The sequence below is a fragment of the Puma concolor genome, chromosome E2 (genome assembly GCF_028749965.1).
Source record: "Puma concolor isolate L17-30 chromosome E2, mPumCon1.1.hap2, whole genome shotgun sequence".
Lineage (NCBI taxonomy): Eukaryota > Metazoa > Chordata > Mammalia > Carnivora > Felidae > Puma > Puma concolor.
The window spans coordinates 51,087,795-51,112,123 of record NC_141681.1 but is presented as its reverse complement, the minus strand read 5'-3'; the positions used below and the strand labels follow the sequence as shown (position 1 = coordinate 51,112,123).

The following is a 24,329-nucleotide window of genomic DNA, read 5'->3' as shown; positions in this document are numbered from 1 at the left end:
AAAAAAAAAATAACGAGAGGGGCGCCTGGGTGGCTCAGTGGTTAGGCGTCTGACTTCGGCTCAGGTCATGATCTTGTAGTTCGTGGGTTCGAGTCCCGCGTCGGGCTCTGTGCTGGCAGCTGGGAGCCCGGAACCTGCTTCGGATTCTGTGTCTCCCTCTCTCTCTGCCCCTCCCCCGCTCACGCTCTGTCTCTCTCTCTCTCTCTCTCTCAAAAATAACCGTTAAAAAAATTATTAAAAAAAAATCGAGAGGGAAATAGAACGAGCTCTCCCCCGGGCATCTGAGAATCCTGGGGGCTCATCCCTGTGGCCCTCCTGATTCAGGTTCTTGCTCCCGCACCCCTGCTTCTGTCCCACACGGTGACAGTCCACGCGAAACTCAGCCACCCCCTTGCACACGGAGAGTCTAAGATGCAATCAATTAACTTTAATGAGGTGTTTGGGGCTAGGGATGGGTAGGGTTTATGTACTAGCAGCTTGACAGATCTCTCACTTGCCCCGCACCCCGACACTGTGGAGCCCTGTTGGCCTTGCCGCGTCCCAAGAACTTCTTGTTTTCTCCTGCGAGGCAGCTCGGGCCTCATGCTCTGGGTTAGTTAGCATCCTGGCCAGAGGTCTTGCTTCCTGCAGGTATTTCCTGAATGGAGGGCCTTGCTGTAAAAGGGATTCTGGTGCCCCCCCCCCCCCCCCCCCCCCCCCCCCACGATCAGAGACCGTTAGGAAGGAAATGCATCAGCTGTATCTGGTCAGCTCTGCCTCTGGGACCTCAGGCTGTATCCTCCCTGGTCTGAGGGCCATCCGTGTGTCTTGCCCAAGCGTGGCTTCTGCTCCCCCGGGACCGCTTCCTCCTTGTTTTGGACACTTTGCCTTCCTTGCTGGGTGACTGGCTCCCATTCTCTGGGTGGGGCGGGGCGGGGTGGGGGGAGAGGACCCATCGGCACCAGCACACTGGCTACAGACGATCTCCCGGGACCTGCGTCTTGGCAGAAGGTGCCTGGAACTCACGTCCTCCAACTTCACGTCCACCATCTTCCCAGTCCTCGGACGGCCCCGAGCAGCTGAGTTCCAGCCTCGGGTTCTCTTATGGATTGAGGGTTGGAGGTATTTCTTGTCACCACAGGGATTCCACCGATCCAGGGATTTAGAAGTTCAAGGCCAGAGGTCAAATTCTTACAAAAATTCTCTGGCAGCTGGAACAGTCTGTGTGGCCCCACGATGTAGGAAAGGGTCACCCTTGCCCAAGGAAAGGTTTGGCCCTTTGCCCCTGACTCTGGGAGGTAAACCTCTAAGGTGTTGGAGTGTCTTGGCCGATAGTCCTCTTAGTTTGCCTGGGGCTGTGGGCTGCACCAAACAGTCTATGCTAACTGTGATTTACAGTGGGGCCTTAAGATGGGGTGCCTGGGTGGCACGGTCCATTAAGCATCCCACTTCTACTCAGGGCATGATCTCACGGTTCTTGAGTTCAAGTCCCGCCTCGGGCTCCGCGCTGACAGCACTGAGCCTGCGTGGGATTCTCTCCCTCTACTTCTCTCTCTGCCCCTCCCCCGCTTGCACTCTCAAAATAAACTTTGAAAAATAACATAGTGGGAAGGGAAGCAAAAATGACCTAAAAACAGGGAGGGAGACAAACCGTCAGAGACTCTGTAATACGGAGAACAAACTGAGGGTTGATGGGGTGGGGGGGGGGTGTTGAGGGGCGGGTGGGGGATGGGCTAACGAGGTGAGGGGCATTAAGGAGGACACCTGTTGGGACAAGTGCCAGGCGTTACGTGCAAGTGGCGAATCACTAAAATCTATCCCTGAAATCATTATCACACTCTATGTTAACTTACTTGGATGTAAATTAAAAATAATAATAATAATAAATAATTAAGAATAGTAACACAGTGGGGCTTTGAGCTACAGAGGTGCTGGAGAGGACGGTCAGCTCCGTGGGTGGTCAGCCGTCCCTACCACGACGGAGCCCCGGAATAAATACTGCAACCAAAACTCTGGCAGCCCAAGGTCCGGCAAGGATGGAGGGACTCCGTTGTGCCATCACACGTCACGGCTGGGAGAAATCGGGGCTGCCCGTGTGGGACGACTGGGACCTGGTGCCTGGTCGGTCCAGCCCGGTGCCCCCCAGGGGCTCTGCATCCACGCTGCTGACCTGAGTCTCATGCTCTCACTGTGATAACCCGAAGCGTGAGCATAACCGCGTTCTTGGGTTCCGCGAGTCCTTCCAGCGAATGCCTGAGCCAGAGAGTGGTCGTGGGGAACACCCGAACGTGCACCTCCTGCGGCACGGTGAGGCACAGGGGTCATTCTTGAGGTCGGCCTGGCACAAGGGAGGTGGCCAGTCTCTTTGGAGGGAGCCTTCCTCCACTGGGCAGGGTGGCCCCAGTCTCTCTCTCCAGCAGTCCCCACGCAGTCACCTGGTGTTCCCCGCGGGCAGGTCCTGGGAAGAGCTGGCATTAAGGTCCACCGCCGTGTAGGAGATACACTGGAAAGCGGACAGTCGAACTTTAGCCTCCGGGCCCTTCCAAACAAAACCCTCCCGCTGAAGCCCAACTCGCACCTGGCACAGAGCGGCGGGCCTGTCCCCGCCCCTCCCCCTGAAGGCCAAGTGCTTCCTCGCTTGGTCTTAGCCCAAAGGCCAACAGGCGACCGAGGCAGCCCTTCTGAAGGTGCCGTCATGAGTGGGCAGGGAAGGGGCGCCCGTGGGAATGCAGATCCCCAGCGCGGACCCGCCAGACGGGGACGCTCAGGGGGTGAGGGCCCGGGAGCGTGCATGCGGAGTCTGCCCGGCAGGAAAGGTTGGGAACCGCTGCTTGAGGCTTCTGGAGGAAGCCTGGCTCCTGACATCATGCTGGCTTTTAAGCGCTGCAGGTGCCCGGAGACACCCGTCCCCTCCTTGGGAAAGCCCGCGCGGCTGGGCTGCGGTTCACGCAGAACCCCCACACCCTCCCCGGTGCCACCACCACACTTACGCCATTGGCAGAGGAGCTGTTTGGGGTCCGACCTGGGGAAAGAGGAGGAGAGGTTGTCAGGAACGGACGACAATGCCGGAAGGCCTGGGACGAGGACACACGTGGGTGGCAGTGCCCCCTGAGTTCTCAGTCCCAGCTCTGCCTTTGACACGCGGCGGCCACTCCCCACGGAGGTTTATACATTTGTAAAACCTGGGGGTTTGTGCCTCCCCCAGTTATGCATTCCGTTGTTAAGTATAAACGAATATTTCTTTATTAAAACTATTTTTTCTCTTTAATGTTTAGTTTTGAGAGCGAGCGAGGCAGAGCGCGAGCAGGGGAGGGGCAGAGAGAGAGGAAGACACAGAATCCGAAGCAGGCTCCAAGCTCTGAGCTGTTGGCACAGAGCCCGACGCGGGGCTCGAACTCACGGACCGTGAGATCATGACCTGAGCCGAAGTCGGACGCCTAACCGACTGAGCCACCCAGGCGCCCCGTAAATGAATATTTATTGAGCATGGGTTCTGGAACCTGATAGGAGGTTCCACATCCTAGCTCTGTCCTTTAGGAGCTGTGTGACCTTGGGTAATTAACTGAACCTCTCTGTGCTTCAAGTTTCCTCAACCATCAAACGGGTTTATTCAGCAAATAAGAAATGTCTACTTTGGGGGTGTTTGGGTGGCTCAGTTGGCTGAGTGTCTGACTCTTGATTTTGATTTTCTTTCTTTCTTTCTTTCTTTCTTTCTTTCTCTTTCTTTCTTTCTCTCTCTCTCTCTCTCTTTCTTTCTTTCTTTCTTTCTTTCTTTCTTTCTTTCTTTCTTTCTTTCTCCTTCCTTCCTTCCTTCCTTCCTTCCTTCCTTCCTTCCTTCCTTCCTTCCTTTTCTTTCCTTCCTTCCTTTCTTCAGGTCATAATCTCACGGTTTGTGGGTTCAAGGCCCGCATTGGGCTCTGTGTTGGCAGTGAGGAGCCTGCTTGAGATTCTCTCTCTCTTTCTTTCTCTGCCTCTCCCCCACTTGAGTGCGCGTGCTCTCTCTCTCTGAAACATAAATAAATATTAAAAGAAAAGAAATGTCTATTTTATGCCAGGTGCATTCTAGGCTCTGGAGATACAGCCGTGAACAAAAGAGACAAAAGTTTCTGCTCTCATGGAGCTTATGTTAATCAGAGAAATAGCATGACTGCAATAATGATCATAACTTATATACACCCAGCGTGTGGCTTACCGTGTGCCAAGCGCTGTGCTAAGTGTGTTACCCACATGAGCAGGTACGCTTAGTCCCGTTTCACAGATGAGGAAACCGAGCCAAAGAGAGCAAGTCGTTTGCCCACGCCAACACAATTAATAAAGCAGTAGAGTGAGCGGCAGGTGGTGCTGGGGACACAGCCGTGACCATGAATGACAGTTCTAGCTCTGCCCTCCCGGGCATCACAGGTCACTGGAGAGATCGACAAGTCCCCATCCAGTGGTGTCCCAAAGTGGGCGAGGGCTGGGGTGGGGGAGCCCAGCATAGGTGCTTGGCTCATTCTGGGAGATCGGTGAGGGCAAGGGCAAGGAGGAGGAGGAGGAGGAGGAGGAAGAGAAGGAAGAGGGGGAGGAGGAGGAGGGGGAGGAGAAAGAGAAGGAGGAGGGGGAGGGGGAGGAGGAGGAGGGGGAGGAGGAGGAGGGGGAGGGGGAGGAGGAGGAGGGGGAGGGGGAGGAGGAGGGGGAGGGGGAGGAGGAGGGGGAGGGGGAGGGGGAGGGGGAAGAGGAGGAGGGGAGGAAGAGGAGGAGGGGGAGGAGGGGAGGAGGGGGGAGGAGGAGGGGGAGGAGGGGAGGAGGGGGGGAGGGGGAGGAGGAGGGGGAGGAGGAGGAGGAGGGGGAGGAGGAGGAGGGGAGGAAGAGGCGGAGGAGGAGGGGGAGCAGGCCGCCTCCAGCTGGGATGTGAGGAGGCAGTTTTGTTTAGCGGTCGAGCAAACAACCTTCGTAGTTAGGAGAACTGCTCTCTACTCCCGACTTTCCAGCTGTGTGGCTGTTGGAAGACTTCAGCTCTCTCAGCAAACATTTCCTCATCTGTAAAATGGGGCTCCCAGCACGAGGCACTCTGCAGGCTCCTCTCCCAAAGCCGAAGGACTTCACCAGAAGGGGCCATGGCGAGGGCGCTCCAGGCAGGGGAACAGCCCGCGTGAAGCCCTGGGAGTTAAGAGCATCAGGCCCTTTGGGGGCGCCGGGGTGGCTCAGTCGGTTGAGCAACTGGCTTCTGCTCAGGTCACCATCTCACGGTTTGTGAGTTCGAGCCCCACGTCGGCCTCGCTGCTGTCTGCATGGAGCCCACCTTGGATCCTCTGTACCCTTCTCTGCCCCTCCCTCGTTCCCTCTCTCTCTCAAAAAGAAATAAACATTAAAAAAAACAAACAAAACAGCATAGGGCCCTTTAGAGAGCATCAGGCATCCTTCAGGGCTGCCCTGTTCCCTAGACATTTGTACGCGGAATCAGCGGTCCAAGGAGCCAGATTCCCTGAACCTGGTGTCCTCATGTGTAAAATGGGGGAACCCCAAGGCACTGAGGATTCAGCCGGGAGGTGGCCATGGGCGGGGCTTAGCACGAGTCATAGTAGGCGCCCAAGCCCGGCAGCTGTGGTGACATTCGTTCGTGGCTGACGGGCAGGGGACGTGCCAAAGAGGAAGGACTCACGGGAGCGTCTGAACCAGCAGAAACAAATCAGCAACAGGGCCACTAAGAACACGATCACCACGAACGCCACGATGATGGTGATGGGCAGGACTGGTTGTGGCTCTTCCTCGTGAGGTTCTGCTGGAAGAGAAGCAGGAGCCAGGGTTGGGTTCCCAGATTTCAGGGGTCTTCACCTGCCCCCCCCCACCCCACGTTACTTGGTACCCTTTAGGAAGCTACCACTGCCCCTCCCTTGGTCTATACCGGTCAGCAGGACTTGACCCCACCCTGTGGTTCTTAGGCCGAGACTTTGACCCGGGCCAGGCCGATCAGAGCATTCCGTTCTCCATGGCTGTTGCGACTGATTCTCCGGGCAGGGGAGGGGGCTGGGACCCTGGCTGTGCCAATGACCGGCAGCCCTGGGACTTGGGCTGGAGCCTTCGAAAGTGGCACATTCTCTCCCCTGGGGCTACTGAACTAGGGGAGACGCGAGGCTATAGCTGCTGGGGGACATCTCGCCTCTCTGAGCGCACACACAGCCAGCAGAGACGAGAGAGACGTAAAGGAAAGTTCTGGGGTTACACAGCTGGAGCGTGTGGATCCGACCATGCCTGAAGGTGCATTTTTCAATCAAGTCCCGTTTTTCTTGCTTAGACTATTCGGGGTTGGGCTTCTATGAACTGCAATTGACAGAGCCCTGCCTAATTTGCTTGGGAAGGCCCTTCCCAGTCCCTGGGGACAAGCCTCACGCAACCGCCCCGGCCTGGGTTTGCAGAGTGGTGTAGCCAGGAGGCTGCACGATGATTGTTGCAATGGTACAGATGGTGAGTTACCAGAGTAAAGAGGACTCCACTGGTCCTTTCGGGAGGGGGATGAGGGGTAGAATGGGAATCAGAGAGCGGTCTTGTGGCCGAAGACTCCCTAGCCAGGGGACCGCTTCCACACTTCTCCCTCAGAAGGGATCCTGCTGTCACCTTCTCCTTCTGTCCCTCCGTTCTCTCCACCCGGGGCAGGGTGGGGGGGGGGCTCCTCACCTCTGATCAGGACGGTCATTTCTGCCTGGCCAGTCCCTAGGGCGTTGGTGACGTGGCAGATGAAAGTCGTGTTGATTGACTCGTCCACGGTATGGATCAGGAGGTGCGAGCCCTGGGCCTCAGCGGAGGGGGGCAGGGGGCCCCTGGTCCTGGGGAGACACGGACGGGTGAGGAAGCGGGAGGTGTGAGCCCTGACTATATGAAGCTCACGCCCCCATTTCTGAGCGAAGCCGACAGAAGCCCCGAAAGTTCCCCGACTCTTCCTCTCGTGCCCACACCCAGCCTATCAGCAGGTGCCGACCGCCCCACCTTCAAAACCTCTCCAGACTCTGACCACTCCGCCGCCCTCCCCGGCCACCCCCGCCCCCCGCCGGGGCTGACCCCCTGCTCTGGGCTGCTGTGGCCGCCTTCTCACAGGGCTCCCCGCCTCCGCTGCAGTGGCCGGAGACATCTCGTTAGAACCACCCTCCACTGTTCACAGCCCTCCTGTGGCTGCTGCGTCACTCAGCGTAAACCCCAAGTGCTTACCCGGCCACAGACCCCATGAGCTGGCTGCAGTACCACTGACCCCACTGTCTGTTCCTCTCCCCTTGGCTCTGCATCCACAGTGGCCTCCTTATCTTCAAAGGCTCCAGTTATGCCGCCACCTCGGGGGCTTTGCATATGCTGTTCCCTCTGCCAGGAATGCTGTTCCCTCTGCCAGGAGTGCTCATCCCCTGGATGCCAGCACGGCTCATCGTCCCCTTCCTTCAGGCCTCTGCTCCGATGTCACCTCAGTGACACCTTCGCTGGCCACCCTGTTTCAACTGTAGCGCCTCCCTCCCCTGCTTTCCCTCTTTCACAGCACTTCTCCTCATCGGACACACCGCGCTTTACAGTGTTATTCTGTTTATCCTTTCCCTCCCCACTAGAATGGAAGTGCCAGGAGGGGAGGGGATTTGGCCTGTCTCACTTGCCGAGGTATGTTGGCCAATGGGATCTGGCACACCGTAAACAGTCAAAAAGCTTTGGTTTAATGGATGGAGAAGACGCCAGCATGGAGTTTTGGGCATTCTGCAGAGCCGGGACGGAAACCCGCCATGGGGCTCATGAGCCTGAATCACGGCTTGTGGTTTGAGGCAGGACAGTAAGGGCGTCTGCCAGCACCGTTGGAAAAGCTTTGACCGAGACTCCTTTGACTGGCGGTAGGGACTCGACTGTGGCTCTGCACAGACACGGACAGGCGGGGACGGTCCCACCGCTGCATCTGCGTGGTGCAAACGGGAAGTGAGCCCACGTTCAGGTCTGGTTAAATCAGTGATGGCATGCATCTAGGACGGAACCCCAGCAGCACTGCAAAGGGGACCGTGGATGCTTTGAAATGCAGGAAGGGTAAAAGATTGGTGGGTGGAGGGAGGGGTGGACCGCTGGACAGAAACGTGATAGAGCAGGTCCAGCAGAATGTCAGCGGGAGAGGGGCGCCTGGGTGGCGCAGTCGGTTAAGCGTCCGACTTCAGCCAGGTCACGATCTCGCGGTCCGTGAGTTCGAGCCCCGCATCGGGCTCTGGGCTGATGGCTCGGAGCCTGGAGCCTGTTTCCGATTCTGTGTCTCCCTCTCTCTCTGCCCCTCCCCCGTTCATGCTCTGTCTCTCTCTGTCCCAAAAATAAATAAAAAATGTTGAGAATGTCAGCGGGAGAATCCACGTGGTGGGTTTTTGAGCGTTCGCTGGAAAATTCTTAACATCTTTTGTGTACGTCTAAAACTTCCCCTAAGGAAACGCTGGGGGGAAGGGGGATGTGGATCTATGGGCTGGGACCCAGAAAGGCGTTCATGCATTAAGGGGAAAGTTTCAAAACTGTACCTATAGCCCAGTTTTTGTTTAGAAGTATAGAAGGATGGGTTGGCAGTGTTAGAAGCGGGAAGGATGTATTACAAAGGGTAACGGTCGATATTTCTGGAGGTGGCTGTGTCCACTTGACTACGGGTACTATTCTCTTCTTGCTCGTAACTGGATCGTCTCAAGTTTCCATAATGGTCGTAAGTCATCTTGTAACAAGCACGAAAGCCCAATACAAATTACGAAAGGCAATCGGTCCCTCTGCCTTTTTCTTTCCTCATTCTTAACCCTGACCTTGGCATGAACTTGAAGAAATCTGATTGCTCTGTAATGGGGACAGCACCTGCTCCGTCAGAACTGACTTGAGCAGATTACATGAGGTGACCCATGACAGGGTGGGGGTGGGGAGGTGGCACAGCCCAGAGGTTAAGAGGGTCAGTTTGGAGGTACTTCTGTCCCCTTGTGGCTGTGGGTCCCCCCGCAAAGGACTGCGCCTATTGGGGCCCAACTTAACTTTTTTCTTTAAGTTTTAAAAAAATGTTTATTATTTTTGAGAGAGAGACAGAGTGCGAGCAGGGGAGGGGCAGAGAGAGAGGGGGACACAGAGTCCGAAGCAGGCTCCAGGCTCTGAGCTGTCAGCACCGACCCCGACACGGGGCTCGAACTCACGACCCGTGAGATCGTGACCTGAGTGGAAGTCGGAGGCTTCACCGACTGAGGCGCCCCGGGCCCTGCTTATCTTTAACCCTGGTAATAGTGCTTCCTAGGCCCAGAGTGTGGGTGTCACATGGGGTCCATGACCACCGGTGCACAGCAGACAACAGAAAAGAGCAGGTGTAACGGTGAACCTGAACTAAACCCCCTCATACGCTGTGCACACCAGACAGAAAATTTTACTGGGGCCTAAAGTCAACTTTTCTCTTTTTACTTTCTTGCGCTTCCCTCCTCCCTCAGACTCAGGAGTTCTGCCCCCAGCCCCTCCTCCCTCAGACCCAGGTGTTCAGGCCCCCAGTCCCTCCCCTTTCAGACCCAAGGACCCAGTCCCCCCAGCTGACCCCCCCTCAGACCCTGGAGTCCAGGCCCCAACCCTCCACCCTCAGACCCAGCCTCCAGCCCTGCACCCCCTCCTCCCTCAGACCCAGGAGTCCTGCCCCCAGCCCCTCCTCCCTCAGACCCAGGAGTCCTGCCCCCAGCCCCTCCTCCCTCAGACCCAGGAGTCCTGCCCCCAGCCCCTCCTCCCTCAGACCCAGGAGTCCTGCCCCCAGCCCCTCCTAACCTCAGACCCAGCCTCCACCCCTGCAACCCCTCCTCCCTCAGACCCAGGAATCCAGCCCCCAGCCCCTCCTCCCTCAGACCCAGGAGTCTAGGCCCCCAGCCCCTCCTCCCTCAGACCCAGGAGTCCAGCCCCCAGCCCCTCCTCCTTCAGACCCAGGAATCCAGCCCCCAGCCCCCTCCTCCCTCAGGCCCAGGAGTCCTGCCCCCAGCCCATCCTCCCTCAGACCCAGGAGTCTAGGCCCCCAGCCCCTCCTCCCTCAGACCCAGGAGTCTAGGCCCCCAGCCCCTCCTCCCTCAGACCCAGGAGTCCAGGCCCCCAGCCCCTCCTCCCTCAGACCCAGGAGTCCAGCCCCCAGCCCCTCCTCCTTCAGACTCAGGAATCCAGCCCCCAGCCCCCTCCTCCCTCAGGCCCAGGAGTCCTGCCCCCAGCCCATCCTCCCTCAGACCCAGGAGTCTAGGCCCCCAGCCCCTCCTCCCTCAGACCCAGGATCCAGACCCCCAGCCCCTCCTCCCTCAGACCCAGGAGTCCAGGCCCCCAGCCCCTCCTCCCTCAGACCCAGGAGTCCAGCCCCCAGCCCCCTCCTCCCTCAGACCCACGGGCCCAGCCCCCAGCCCCCTCCTCCCTCAGACCCACGGGCCCAGCCCCCAGCCCCCTCCTCCCTCAGACCCACGGGCCCAGCCCCCAGCCCCCTCCTCCCTCAGACCCACGGGCCCAGCCCCCAGCCCCCTCCTCCCTCAGACCCACGGGCCCAGCCCCCAGCCCCCTCCTCCCTCAGACCCACGGGCCCAGCCCCCAGCCCCCTCCTCCCTCAGACCCATGGGTCCAGCCCCATCCAGGGCTCACGTGCTCCAGTTGTAGCCTGTGGGCTCTGGTTTGCTGCGGACATCACAGTTCAGGGTGGCCTTGCTGCGGCCGAGGTACCAGTTGTCATCATAGCCGGAAATGGAGACCTCAGGGGGGTCTGAGGGAAACAGACGCACGGGCTCAGAGACGGGGACTCTTCAGAGCAGCCTAGGGACATGTGGGATCGTGTCATAACGAGGAAAGGCCTCAATGGGTTTCAGGCACAGCTCAAGATAGAGAGGCCTGTCAGGAGCCTGGGGCAATGGATTCCCTCAGGGAATAAAAGGCCGGAAGTCCTCGGGGAGCCAACGGGGGTGCTGAGAAGGCTTTTCGGGACCTGCTGCTCTCTACTCGTTTTCCCGGACAAGCCGGGTCCTTGTGTGCCTCGGGTGTCCTGTGAGAAAAGGCCTCCTAGACACTCATAACACACAGGAGCATATTCAAGGCTCTGACAAGTCCTGCTGGAAAGCATCCTGGATGACCCTGCTTCAGCTGCTGTTTTTCCATCCTAAATGTGATGGACCAGGAAGACGTTTCAAAGTCCCCAGGGGGAAGGCCAGCGAGACAGTGTTTTTTTGTGTGGGGCGGAGCCCGTGTTGATCCCCTCCTCCCTCGGACCCAGTGGCCATGTTGAGGGTGCCCCGTGTAGACAGTGCCCGAGGGAATCAGTGTGGCAACTTCTTGGAGGGAGTATTCAGTATAGACAGTGAAGGGAGGACACAGCCCCTTAGATGAGCCAGTGTAGACACCATCGGGGGCCAGTGTGAGAGAGTACCCAGGAGAACCAGCATAGAAAATGTAAGGTCGGGGCGCCTGGGTGGCTCAGTCGGTTAAGCGTCCGACTTCGGCTCAGGTCATGATCTCACGGTCTGTGAGTTCGAGCCCCGCGTCGGGCTCTGGGCTGATGGCTCAGAGCCTGGAGCCTGCTTCTGATTCTGTGTCTCCCTCTCTCTCTGCCCCTCCCCCGTTCATGCTCTGTCTCTCTCTGTCTCAAAAATAAATAAAAACGTTAAAAAAAAAATTAAAAAAAAAAAAAGAAAATGTAAGGTCAAAATGTCAATGTAGACAGACGTCACAGGAGCTAGGCTAGACAACCCGGGAAACAGTGACAGCTTCCCAGAGCTGGTGGCCAAGTGACGGGTGTAGACAATGGGGACAGTCGGGTCTGCAGCCCGCATGTCCGGCAGAGATGATGGCGAAACAGTGTAGAAAGCGGACAAGGGGGTTGGCGTAGACAATGCGGGAAACCCTGTAGCAATAGGCAAGGTCAGTGTAGACAGTCGGCTCGGGAAGCGGGTGGAGGCGGCGTGTGTAGACTGTGCTCAAGGGAGCCGGGAGAGACAGAGGCCTTTGCGTGGCGGTCCCTGCCTTTGCTCACATTTGGGTACACTCACAAGGCACGGCGAGAGTCACAGACAGCAGGACGGCCTCCTTGAAGCTCTCATGCTCCACTTTGCAGGTGACGTTCTGGCCATCTGCCTGGCTGGAGGGTGTTAAGGTTAAGAGGCTGATGACGTCGAACGTGCCAGGCAGGTGTCCTGGCACCAGGCTGTCATTGGCCTTCCCGTCCGGGTATGACCAGGAGATCCGGGAGGGCGGGCGGCCCCCACGGGAGACGCAGCGGGCCACGGGCACAGGCTCCAGGCTGAGCGGGCCGGGCGGGACCTCCTCCGTCTTAGCCGCGTTCTCCGGCTGGGCTGTGGAGGGAAGCAAAAGGGACCAGTCAGTCCTCGCCTGCGGTCGTTCAACAGACATCTCAGCAGCAGAGGGGGGGAAGCTAGCTGAGGGCCAGGTTCAAATCCCAACTCTGTCCCCGAGCCACTGGGTGGCTTTGGGCACGTCTGTGCCTCAGTTTCCTTGCCTGTCAACGGGAGATAATGATAGGCTCACAGGCAATGAGATTATGCAGGGAAGGCTCCTAAAATGGTAGTGGGCACATAATAACTGCTTGATAAACAATATTATAATTGGGACATGAATACCTTGCCTGGCAATATGACGGGCAGTGTTGGGGACCCAGGCATGACTGGGACAGCCCCAGCCCTGCCTTCATGGGCTATACAGTCCAGGGGGAAGACAGAATTCCCCACGTAGTGGCAACCCAGAGTGGGCCAGGCTGGGATGGGGGAGCCCAGAAGGAGTGCCCCAGTCTGGGGTAGCAGTGAAGGAGGGTTTCATGGAGGAGGAGAGGGCTGCTAGCGTCCTGGAGGTCGAGAAGGGAAGTGATGGGCTCAAGGTTATACAGTTGTAATGGACAGAGCTAGACTTTCACACAGTTCTGACTCCAAACCCACCTTGACCATCTCTCTCTCTCTCCTTTATTTATTTATAATTTTTAAAACATTTATTTATTTATTTATTTTTATTAAAAAAAAATTTTTTTTAACGTTTATTTATTTATTTTTTGAGACAGAGAGAGACAGAGCATGAACGGGGGAGGGTCAGAGAGAGAGAGGGAGACACAGAATCCGAAGCAGGCTCCAGGCTCTGAGCCGTCAGCGCAGAGCCCATCGCGGGGCTCGAACCCACGAACCGTGAGATCATGACCTGAGCTGAAGCTGGGCGCTTAACCGACTGAGCCACCCAGATGCCCCTTGACCATCTCTTTATCGTCATTCTGGTGATTCCCAAACCTGGGGTTTCGCTTGGTTCCTTCCTCATTATTGCCTGTTGCCGTAGTGTTATTATGGACTGGAGATTTCTCTTGAATTTGACTCACTGGTTGGGTTTTTTTTTTTTTTTTTTTTGTAAAATACTGAGAATTTTATGTAAAACACATAAAATTTCCAAAACAACCGTTACCCGGTCTGCTAGGTATCTGCAACGAGTAAATTATTAACGGAAATATTATTTTAATTTTTTTTTTCAACATTTATTTATTTTTGGGACAGAGAGAGACAGAGCATGAACGGGGGAGGGGCAGAGAGAGAGGGAGACACAGAATCGGAAACAGGCTCCAGGCTCCGAGCCATCAGCCCAGAGCCTGACGCGGGGCTCGAACTCACGGACCGCGAGATCGTGACCTGGCTGAAGTCGGACGCTTAACCGACTGCACCACCCAGGCGCCCCGGAAATATTACTTTAAATTAAAACTAGTTTCTATCTCTGCCGGCAGGGAGTTCCGGAGGGACCCATTGCAGGCACAGGTTGTTTCTGATTCACATAAAGAATCACACACAGTACATGCTGCAGAATGGGGTCCACAGCCTGAAGGATACTGAAGTTAGGAGTGGATTAATTTTTTCTTGATCTGCTGCTCGGTATTGTGAGCCCTACCAACATGGTCCCTGCGATCATCTCCTATCAGGACGGCCTCCTCGGGTTCACGGCCAGCACCTCCCGGAGGCTTCCAAAAAGGACATTTTCTCAGGTTTTCCCATGACAGTGGCTTTGGTGTCTGCGGTCCATTCTAAAGCAGTCACGGCCTGTCTGGGGCGCAGGGACAGACCATCCTTCTTCTTGGAATACTTGGCTTTGGGATTGCTATCAGGGGCATACCCCATCCAGGAGGAACCGGAGGGCTCAATTCAGAATTTGATAATGAAAATATTCTGATGCCAAGCCTATGACCACAGCATTAAGATCACTTTTTTGGTGGGCGCCTGGGTGGCTCGGTCAGTTAAGCATCTGACTTCCATTCACTGTTGGTGAGTTCGAGCCCCGCATCAGGCTCGACAGCTCAGAGCCTGGGACCTGCTTCGGATTCTGTGTCTTCCTCTCTCTCTGTCCCTCCCCTGCTCACGCTCTGTGTCTCTCTCTCTCAAAACTAAACAGGGGCGTCTGGTTGGCTCAGTCGGTTAGGTGTCCAACTCTTGGTTTCTGCTCTGCCCATGGTCTCACGGTTCGTGGGTTTGAGCCCCGCATCGGGCTCTGTGCTGACAGCGTGGAGCCTTCTTGAGATCCTCACTCTCCCTCTCTCTCTCTGCCTCTCCCCCACTCGTGTGCTCTCTCTCTTTCAAAATAAATAAACTTAAAAAAAATCACTCGTTTGTATTCCTTTGAGATCAGGTAGCCCCCCATCATCCCCTCCCGGCTCCTCGGCTCACCCAGCACGCGGAGCCAGGTGCGCGCGCTCTTGCTGCCGTCGGGGAACATGGCGAACCGGCAGGTGTAATTGGCCTCGTCCTCGGCGCGCAACCCTCGCAGGGCCAGCGACGCGTCCCGCAGCTCCTCGCCCGGCCTGGCGGCCACAAACTCCAGCCGCCCGGGCTCGGGGAAGCTGGAGCCCTGTGTGGGGTGGAAGACCGCCACGTTGAGGTCGTCCCCCGCCGCCGTCCGCCGCGTCCACGTGGCCTGCGTCACCTGCACTTTGTGCTCCAGGGGCGGCAGTTTGCACAGCAGCTCCACCGTGTCGCCCAGGAAGCCGCGCACCTGCGCGGGCGCCTGCACATCGACCGTCCCGGTCCCTGCGGGGAAAGGCGGGGAGGGGGAGGGGGGTTGGGGGGAGGCGGGGGTCAGACCCGGCGCCTGTGGTTTGGACGCTCCACGCGAGGGGCTCCACGCGAGGGGCATCCGGGAGGCCGCTCGCTCTGGGTCTCCAACCCGTCCGGGCCACATCCCTGGGCTGTTTGTTATTACCGTATTTCCCCGATCTCAGCATCATCGATGTGTTTAATTGTAGTTAAAAACTGAAATCTGCCATTGAAACCATTTCAAAGGGCACGAGGCCGTGCATTAACTATCACCGATAACTAGTTCCAGAAGGTTTCTGTCAGCTCTGTGTCATCAGTCCCGCGGTGACACTGTCACTTACAGCATGACTCACTGAGGGGTGGGAAAAGGGCAGAAACTCTTGAGTCTTAGAATCCATGAAATACGGTATTATTATTACTTTTATTGGGCACGGACCCCCGATCGGGAGAAGGTTTGTAGGGGATCCTGGCACCAGAAGGCTGGCGATTATAATCCAAGGATTTTGGATCCCTTCCAGTCTGTGCTGTGAGGCTTCACGCAGGTTACTTAAACCCTCTGATTCTTTTTCCTAATTTGTAACGTGGGGCTAATAACAGTTAACACTCACTGGTTGCTTACACACACCAGGGGCTGTTCCGAGTGCTTCATGTATCTCTCAGCACTGAGTCCCTAAACAGCTCCTTGAGGCCAGCACGGCTGTCAGCCCCACTTTATAGATGGGGAAACCAAGGCAGAGTCGTTTGCTCCAGGTCACGGAGAGGGTAAATGGCTGAAGTGGGCTTTGAACCCTGGGGTCTGACCTCTAACCCACAAGGCTCTGTATTAAAGTCTTTCCGCCTAGGGGCGCCTGGGAGGCTCAGTCGGTTGGGGTTGACGGTTGAGCGTGAGACTTTGGCTCAGGTCATGATCTCGTGCGTTCACGGCTTCAAGCCCTGCATCCAGCTTGCTGCTGTCAGTGGGGGGGTCCCTGCTTCAGATCCTCTGTCCCTCTGTCTCTCTGCGTTCCACCCCCCCTGAGCTCTCTTACTCTGCTCTCTCAAAAATAAATACTTAAAAAAAAAAAAAAAAACTAAACTAAAAATCTTTCGGCCTAGGGCCCCATCACACAGTAGGCCCTCAATATAGGTACTGACTCTTATTTTGTTTTATTATTTTTTAATATGAAATTTATTGTCAAATTGGTTTCTTACTGATTTTAATAAATAAAATCCTATGCATTCTTTTTTTTTTTTTCCCTATGCACTCTTATTATTAATACAGATAATGGAGAAGGTGGGAAAGAGTTAAGTTCTTTGAACCCCAGCACTGCTTCTCATTAGCTGTGGGTCTACGTGTGGGTGGTTTCACTGCTCTGAGCCTCAGTTTTCTCATCTGTGAAACGGGCGTGATTATAGCAGCGTAGGGTTGCCGGGCAGATGAGGTGATGAAATCTATGTAAAGGGATTAGCACCTGCCAATGACTCTATCAAGGTGAATAGTACTGTGTTGTGAGGAAGAGGAAGCTGGGGGGTAGCACGCAGAGGCGCGGGGAGCTGGGAGCGTGGAGGAGGGCACAGCTGGAACACAGGGCGCTAACGTGGGGTCCAATGAGCAAGTGAGTCTCCCGCTCTGGTGCTTTCCTCCACCAGAGGGCAGGTCTCCTCCACACTGAGTAGAGTGTACTAACCACACGCAGGTGCCTACTCTGTGCCAGGACCTGCCTACTCTGTGCCAGGCATATGAGCCGCTTCCTTACAGGTGGCCTCCTGCAACCCCGTCCTAATGCCCCACGAGATGTGCATGATTAGTATTTTCATCCCCACTGGACAGAGAGGGCAAGTGCGTTCCTGAGGGTCAAGCCACTTGCCTAGCCCCGGGGCTGGTCTACCCTGCGTCTAGGCTCCCAGGCACCAGTCTCTCCTGCTGCCCTGGTGGAGGGGGGGCCTGTCCAATTTTGGTTCACTCATTGGGTCTGTTACTTGTTTTTTTTTTTTTTTTTAATTTTTAATTTTTATTTTTATTTTTATTTTTTTTAAATTTTTTTTTTTCAACGTTTATTTATTTTTGGGACAGAGAGAGACAGAGCATGAACGGGGGAGGGGCAGAGAGAGAGGGAGACACAGAATCGGAAACAGGCTCCAGGCTCTGAGCCATCAGCCCAGAGCCCGACGCGGGGCTCGAACTCACGGACCGCGAGATCGTGACCTGGCTGAAGTCGGACGCTTAACCGACTGCGCCACCCAGGCGCCCCATAATTTTTTAAATGTTTATTTGTGTGTGTGAGAGAGAGATGGAGAGTACGAGTGGGGGAGGGGCAGAGAGAGAGGGAGACACAGAATCGGAAGCAGGCTCCAGGCTCCGAGCTGTCAGCACAGAGCCTGAGGTGGGGCTCGAACTCACGGGCCGTGAGATCATGACCTGAGCCGAAGTTGGATGCTTAACTGACTGAGCCACTCAGGCGCCCCATGGGTCTGCTGCTTCTTGCTGGTGCCTGGGGCAAGTTACTTCCTCTCTCTGTGCCTCAGTCTCCTCATCTGTAACTGGAGGTCACAGTAGGACCCATATTGGGGATCTCCTTAAGCGGTTTAGGTTGGTAGCTCTACATGAACTCCTCAAGCCTCGGGAGAAGTGCCCTGTGTTCTGGGAAACACCTTTTGGGAAATGCCGAGATAAGGGACTGTGGCTTCCCCAGTATCGTGATTCAACAATTCCCACACTTCCCAAGTCTGTATTCGGTATTAATATTGTTCACACGAATTATGCTTATTGTTCTTACTAAGTGCAACACTGGTCAGCAACCTCCCAAGACACAGTCTTACGAGATAGGTAAGAATCCCTCCCCACCCTCAACACGTTTTATGGAAACAGAGAGCTTAGGAAACGCTCCTGAGCTCAGGGCCGTCTGACTTCAAGGCTGTATCCCCAGGGCTTGGAACACTGCCTGACACACAGTAAGCGCTCCATAAACGCGTGTGGGGAATGAATGCATGCATGCTTTCATTCTGGACACGAGCCTGGGAGGGCCGGCCGCAGGGTAGACCAGCCCCGGGGCCAGGCCCCGGCTCTGCCACTTGCTGGCTAGCCTAGGCAAGTGACTTGACCCTCAGGAATGCACTTGCCCTCTCTGTCCAGCGGGGATGAAAATACTAATGCCCTTAGAGCCATACAATAGGGGTCAGAAGCGATTCGGGGGAGTTATGTGCCACCGCCTTCCTGTTCCCCATCAAGATTCTCTGTCCCCGATCGGATGGGGGGGGGGGGCCCGCAGGAGACAGGGAAGCACATCCGGCCACGGTGAATGGCTGGACATGGAGGAGTCATCCTCCGCTGAGATTCTCCCATTGACTGATGGCCCTACGGTGGTGTATCGGTGTATCGAAGTCTGGCCTGAGCCCTTCCCGGGACCCAAGTTCCTCCAGACTCGGGGCGGGGGGAAACCCGGGAGGCCGAGCACCCCGCTGGTGCAGAGGGGGACGGGGGAGGGTGGGGGAATAAGCAGTGGCCGCCAGGTCGAACGCAGTTACTCACCTGCTCTCGTGGGCGCCCAGAGCAGGCACAGCAGCGACAGCAGCAGCGGCGGCCACACCATCCTGGGTTCCTCCGGGTCGCCGCTGGGGCCGAGCCTCCTCCCGGGTTTGCTGGGCCACCGCCCGGGCTTGGAACTGCTACCCAGGAATCCCCGGGACTGCACCGGCGCTCGCGCGGAGCCTGGGTGTGGAGTGGAAGTTCCGCACGGGTGTGCAGCCCGGGCTGGGAGGGGCGGGGCTGCCCCGCGCGTCGGTGCTCCTCTGCGCCTGCGCGCGGGGACTGCCAGAGGACTGGGTGCGGGTGAGAGGAGTGGCATCTCCCCGGGCTGCGGGCAGAGATTCAGCGGTTGCTTTGTTCTCTTTCATTCCAGTGTAATTAACACACGGCGTGGTGTTAATTTCGGGAGTCCAGTATAGTGATTCAACAATTCTCTACACTTCTCCGCGCTCATCGTAACAAGCTTACTTTTTAATCCCCTTTACCTACCCCCTCCACCTCCACCCCCCCCCCCCCCCCACCTCCCTACCTCCCCTCTGGCAGCTGCCAGTTCCTTCTCTGTAAGAGTCTTTTTTTGGCACGTCTCTCCTCCCTGGGTCCTGATTCTTAAATTCCAACTAAGTGAAGTTGATGTTTGTCTTTCTCTGACTGACTTATTTCATTAAAAAAATTTTTTTAAACGTTTATTTATTTTTAAAATTTTTAATGTTTATTTATTTTTGAGAGAAAGGGAGAGACGGAGCACCAGTGTGGGAGGGACAGAGAGAGAGAGAGAGAGGGAGACACAGAATATGAAACAGGCTCCAGGCTCTGAGCTGTCAGCACAGAGCCTGATGCAGGGCTCAAACCCACAAACCGCAAGATCACAACCTGAGCTGGGGTTGGACGTTTAACTGAGCCACCCAGGTGCCCCTGATTTATTTCATTTTTTAAAGGTTGAGGTTGCTGTGTGCCAGAGCTGAGATTCCAACCTGAAATTGGCACAGATGCCAAATTCTTAACCCCGCGCCCCCCACCCCCCACCCCCCCCCCCGCCGGTCCCCATCCCTTCCCAAACCCTCTGGACTTTGGAGCCAGACAAGGCCTGGGCTCATATTGGGCCAGCTGCTTCTCCTCCTGGGGCCTCAGTTTCCTCATCTGAAAAATGGACATAACAGTACTCCCCTCACAGGAGGGTTTGTAAGGTTTAAACAAGCAACTATTTATTTAGCCCGATTCCTGGTATTATAGTTTGTACTCAATAAACAGCAGCTATAACAACTATTATCGTTGTTTTATGCTTGTCATGAAATAATAATGTTGGTGAGAATGATGATTCACCCATTCTTCATTCAACCTAGCTTCATTTTATAATTTTTAAAAGTTTATTTATTTTGAGAAAGAGAGAGAGAGTGCATGTCTGTGTGTGTGCGTGAGCAGGGGAAGGGTAGAGAGAGGGAGGGAGAGAATTCCAAGCAGGCTGTGTACCAGCCGCACAGAGAGCCAGATCCGGGCTCGATCTCATGGACTATGAGATTGTGACCTGAGCTGAAATCAAGAGTCGGATGCTTAATTGACTGAGCCACCCAGATGCCCCCCCCCCCACATGTATTTATTGAATCAGGCAATATTCCTGGCATAGGAGATGCAGGAGGAAATAATACAGACAAATATCTCTGCCTTCGTGAAGCCCACCTTCTACTGGAGAGAAACAGATGTTAACAGATTAATACACAGGACACCATCACGTCCGCTGGTGATGATGGTTATAGAGCAACATACAACAGGGGAAAGGATGAGAAAGAGAGAGAGAGAGACACCAAGAGAGACAGAGGCAGAGGTGAGAGAAATAGGGACACTCAGGGACTGGGAGGTAGGGAGAGACAAAGGGAGAAACAGATACCAAGAGACAGAAGATGAGATATGAAGGGACATGAGAGGCCAATACAAGCACAGACAGGGCAAGATGAGGGAGAGTTGAGAGTTGACAGAGAGACCCAGAGAGCCATATACTCAGGCACAGAGCTTGGGAGACCGCCTGGTCCCCAGCTGTGCCCATCCTGGCTCTGGTTCCCCCCCCCCCCCCACAGGCCCCCTAGCAGCTCTGACCCTTGTTTTGTGACACCCTTCTATCTTTCTAGACAATTTCCCTTTTGGGCTTTGGCCAGTTTGGAGGGTTTTGTCTCCCACTGACCTCTTTGGCTTGGACCCGGTGCCCACCCGTGGCGCGTGGATGTGGGCAGGTGCCTCTGGCTCTGGTGTCTCTCACCCTGGCTTGTAGGTGAATTTCTGAATGGGAACATGGAGGCTAGTCTCTGGGAAATCTCTGAATTTTCTGGCACCCTTGTTCGGGGGTGCTGAGTTGTCTCTGAACCTGGAACCTGTGGTTGCCACTACATTCCTCCTCCGGACCATGCTGTCACCCTCTGGGGTTCCCCCTCCTCCAGGGCTCCCCCGGCCACTGTGGCTCCAGCAGCCGCCCCTCTCAGAGGTCTGGCTGGTCAGAGGCTGCCCCCTCCTCCGCGGATGGGAGGTTCAGATTTGGGGCCCGCCTCATCCCATACCTTCCTTCTTCCCCGCCGCAGGACATCTGACTTCTCTTTGACAGGCATGGAGCCTCTGTCTCAAAATAAGCCGTAAGAGCCCTGATCCTAAACCATGTCATGTAAAGAGAATGATGCTCAGTCACTGAAGCTTAAAAGTGGGGTCAAGGCAGAGCTGAGAGTTCGGGATGAGGTGAAGGTTAGGGATAGAGTCAGAGACGAGGTCAAGAAGGGGAAGGGTCTCAGGGATGGGGTCCGTGGGAGGGGGAGGGCCTTTGGGGGCTGGTTTTCCTGTCCCTCCCCCTGCCAAAAAAAAAAAAAAAAGGGTCAATAAATACTTGGGAAGGCCCAAAGCGCCATGCTGTCAAAATCGCCGAATTAAATAAAATATCTTGTCTCAGGTCCGGATGAACCCAGGTGAGGATGTGATGGGGGGAGATTGTTGCCACGTGGAATGGGTGCGTTGAGACAAGAGACAGCCCCTCCCATGACCCCTCCCCACCTCTGAGCCCTGAAGGTGGTCTGGGGTCTCCTTGGAACCCCTCTCCTTGAGTCCTTCCCTTGTGTGAAGACACCATCAGTTTTGAACCCGTCCTCAGCGCCCGGGCCTTGTGGGTGTTTCTAGTGCTTTGCCCAAGCCGAGGGTGCTGTCCTGGGCAACCCAGTCCACGCCATTTCCCGCCTGCGTGGTGGAGTCAGTTCCTTGCTTTCCTAGAAGTGAGTTTGTTGGGTCAAAGGGCATGCGCATTTGTGGTTTTGGGAGATGCAGCCCAAATCATTACCAGTGAAAATCTTGCCAGTGAAGGAGAGCCTGGCGGTGAAATGCTTACTATCCAGGGACCCCCCCCTGGCGGTGACCTGGAGCTTCTAAACTTTCTGATGTGAAGCTTTGTCCTGAAGGGTCTGATGTAGGAACCTGGAGGCTGGGTGGGAGGGAGGGGGGCAGAACGGGTGGGGAGGGGAGAGAGGGATGAGGGGAGGGAGGAGGGGTGAGGGAGAGAGAAAGCGAGGAGAGGGAAGGCAGGGGACGAGGGAGGAGGGGCTCGGGACGCGACTCTTCTGGTTCAGATTCTGGTTTCACCAACGAATAGCTGGTGACGGTACACTCGGATCAGTTCTCTTGCCTCCTTTTTCTCATCCCTGAAACAGGGGATCAAAGAAACCCCTGGGGTGATGGTCAAATAAGTTATGTGAAAGTAAGTTAGATGGTTAAAAAAAGCAATTTATGTAGCGGCCTCGCAAATGGCAGAAGCTATTATTGCGGTCCCGGGGCAGGATTTTCGCCTTCTGTACTCTGAGGCTAGGCAGGAAAACGCTGGAAAGAAACCCCCAAGCAACCGCCACAGGCCCATCCTTCCCCAAGAACGGGCTGGCTCCCGGAGCGGGCATTTCCTCTTTATCTTCTCCCGCCAGGCCTCGCCCCCACATCCACCGAGGTGTAGGGGCGTAGTGATGCCTCTCCACGGTTGTTCCCTGTCTCCCCCCTTCCATATCGTGCAGCCCTGTCGCGGCCCAAAGAAGGAAATGAAACCTACCCTCTCCAGCCTGCCTCCTTCTACCACTGGTGACTCATCAGAGCCCTACCCTGTGGCAGGCAGGTCTGGGTCGTGAAGGACAAAGTCCAGACTGTACATGACCTGGCCTCTGACGACAGCTTGAGGTCACTTCCTCTCCTGCTTTACGCATCAGCCGGCAGAAACCCTTGCAGTCCTTCGAATCAAACTGTGTTTGCTCACGTTCGCGCTGGGACACCTCTTCCCTGTGACCCTGGCGGTGGTCACTCACACTTCAGTTCACCGGCCGAGCCAGCCCAGCTCCCCCCACCTCCCGAAAGCCTTCTTGGTTCCCCATGGCGGGCAGTCCCTCCTCTGGTGTCCCTGAGCCCTCCCTAGGCTTCCCCGGCCCGGCCCGGCCCACTCTGGGTTGTCACTACTTGGGGAGGGTTCTGTTTCCCCCACTGGACGGCGAGCCCCGGGAGGGCAGGGCTGCGGCTGCCGTGCTCAGCCCTGGGTCCCCAGTATTGCCCAGCAGAGAGCTCTACACAGACGGGGGGCCGGAGGGAGGCATGTTGAACGAATGAATACAGGAGTGCACGAATGAATGGCTTTGGCAATGAGTTGATCTCTGGTTATCATCTGTTAGGCCCCTTTCCAACGGCAGCACATACACTTCTGTTTTCTGTCGATACTGGAATTTAGAGGAAAATTACTCATTAAGTTCTGCGTGTGTCTGTATCTGTGTGAGAGAGACAGAGAGCGAGCGAGCGAGTGAGCTTGAGAGCTTGAAGAGAGTCTGAGGAAAGAGCTGGGGGGGGGGGGTTGTGGGAGGCGGGGAGGGCTGAAGACGCACACAAGGAGTGGGCCGGAGGTTTGGATTTTGGAGATGGAGTCCGTGGACTCTGTGAGGGCAGAGGCCACGTCTGTCCTGTTCCTGCCTCTAGCACAGAGCCCGCCACGCAGGAGGTGCCCAGTGAATATTCGTTGGGCGAACGAAGGAACCAGGTGTTGTTCAAGTCACCTGGGAATCTCGTGTGCCTCTGTCATTGCGGATCGCAGTGTATCCGGGGCCGGTGTGGAACCAGAAGTAAGTTCTTCCGGTCCCCTTCAGGGAGGAGAGTCTGACTCACTCCTGATAAGCATGGGAAGCAAATATGGGACTGCAGTCACCACTCTATTCTGGGCTCCCAGAGACATCAATACTCCCTACAGGTCCTTCACCCTGGAGAGCTTGGGTGGGTCCTCAGAACTCTCGGTTCACCACTTACAGCAGCTGCTGCTGGTCTGGCAAACGTGGGGGTCGAGGAGAAGTGGACGCTGGCGGAATGGAGGTGAAAAACACGAGTTGTGCAGAGGAACTGGGGCCAGAGGTTACGGCTGGAAATCCCATCTCCCCTCGACCGCTTCTTCCTTCTTGTGCTCCTGCCTGTGGTCCTCGAGCACGGGGCAGCAGAGATGGCTGCCCGGATGTCTGGGATGCCTGGATGGAGGAGGAAAATCCCAGGGTTTGTTCGTTGTCGAGTTTTGTTTTGTTTTCGTTTTTGTTTTTGTCTTCCACCTGGATACAAAACGTGTGATGCCCGCACAGTCACAGAATAAAGCAGAACGGGTTCAGGATTCTCAGCTCTCTCTTTTTAAAAAGAAATTTTTTTTAACATTCATTTTTTTGAGAGAGAGAGAGAGAGAGAGCGCAAGTCGGGGAGGGACAGAGAGAGAGGGAGACACAGGATCTGAAGCAGGCTCCAGGCTCCGAGCTGTCAGCACAGAGCCCGACGCGGGGCTCGAACCCACGAGCCTTGAGATCGTGACCTGAGCCGAAGTTGGA

General features: G+C 55.9%; 1 protein-coding gene and 2 long non-coding RNA genes across 4 annotated transcripts; 2 read left to right on the top strand and 1 right to left on the bottom strand.

Moving 5' to 3' along the window:
- Window positions 1-407: 407 nt before the first annotated feature.
- On the bottom strand, window positions 408-18,740 carry PVR (PVR cell adhesion molecule). 2 transcript variants are annotated; one of them, XM_086690043.1, is made up of 8 exons: window positions 18,490-18,740; window positions 14,616-14,975; window positions 11,964-12,266; window positions 10,570-10,687; window positions 6,634-6,782; window positions 5,621-5,740; window positions 2,970-3,001; window positions 408-2,482 (listed from the first exon to the last, which is right to left on the bottom strand). In XM_086690043.1, the coding sequence occupies exons 1-8, from the start codon at window positions 18,548-18,550 to the stop codon at window positions 2,411-2,413; spliced, it is 1,215 nt and encodes a 404-aa protein (XP_086546169.1). In that variant the 5' UTR covers window positions 18,551-18,740; the 3' UTR covers window positions 408-2,410. The 2 variants fall into 2 exon arrangements, with proteins under 2 accessions (XP_086546169.1, XP_086546170.1); XM_086690044.1 differs by having other exon boundaries at window positions 5,621-5,737; window positions 18,490-18,739.
- Window positions 18,741-21,668: 2,928 nt separating this feature from the next.
- LOC147573650 (uncharacterized) lies at window positions 21,669-23,109 on the top strand. The gene is made up of 2 exons (XR_015244943.1): window positions 21,669-21,916; window positions 22,509-23,109. It is a non-coding gene; the product is annotated as an uncharacterized LOC147573650 (long non-coding RNA).
- A 241-nt stretch (window positions 23,110-23,350) lies between these two features.
- On the top strand, window positions 23,351-24,121 carry LOC147573649 (uncharacterized). Its single transcript, XR_015244942.1, has 2 exons — window positions 23,351-23,579; window positions 23,620-24,121. It is a non-coding gene; the product is annotated as an uncharacterized LOC147573649 (long non-coding RNA).
- The last annotated feature ends 208 nt before the right edge of the window (window positions 24,122-24,329 follow it).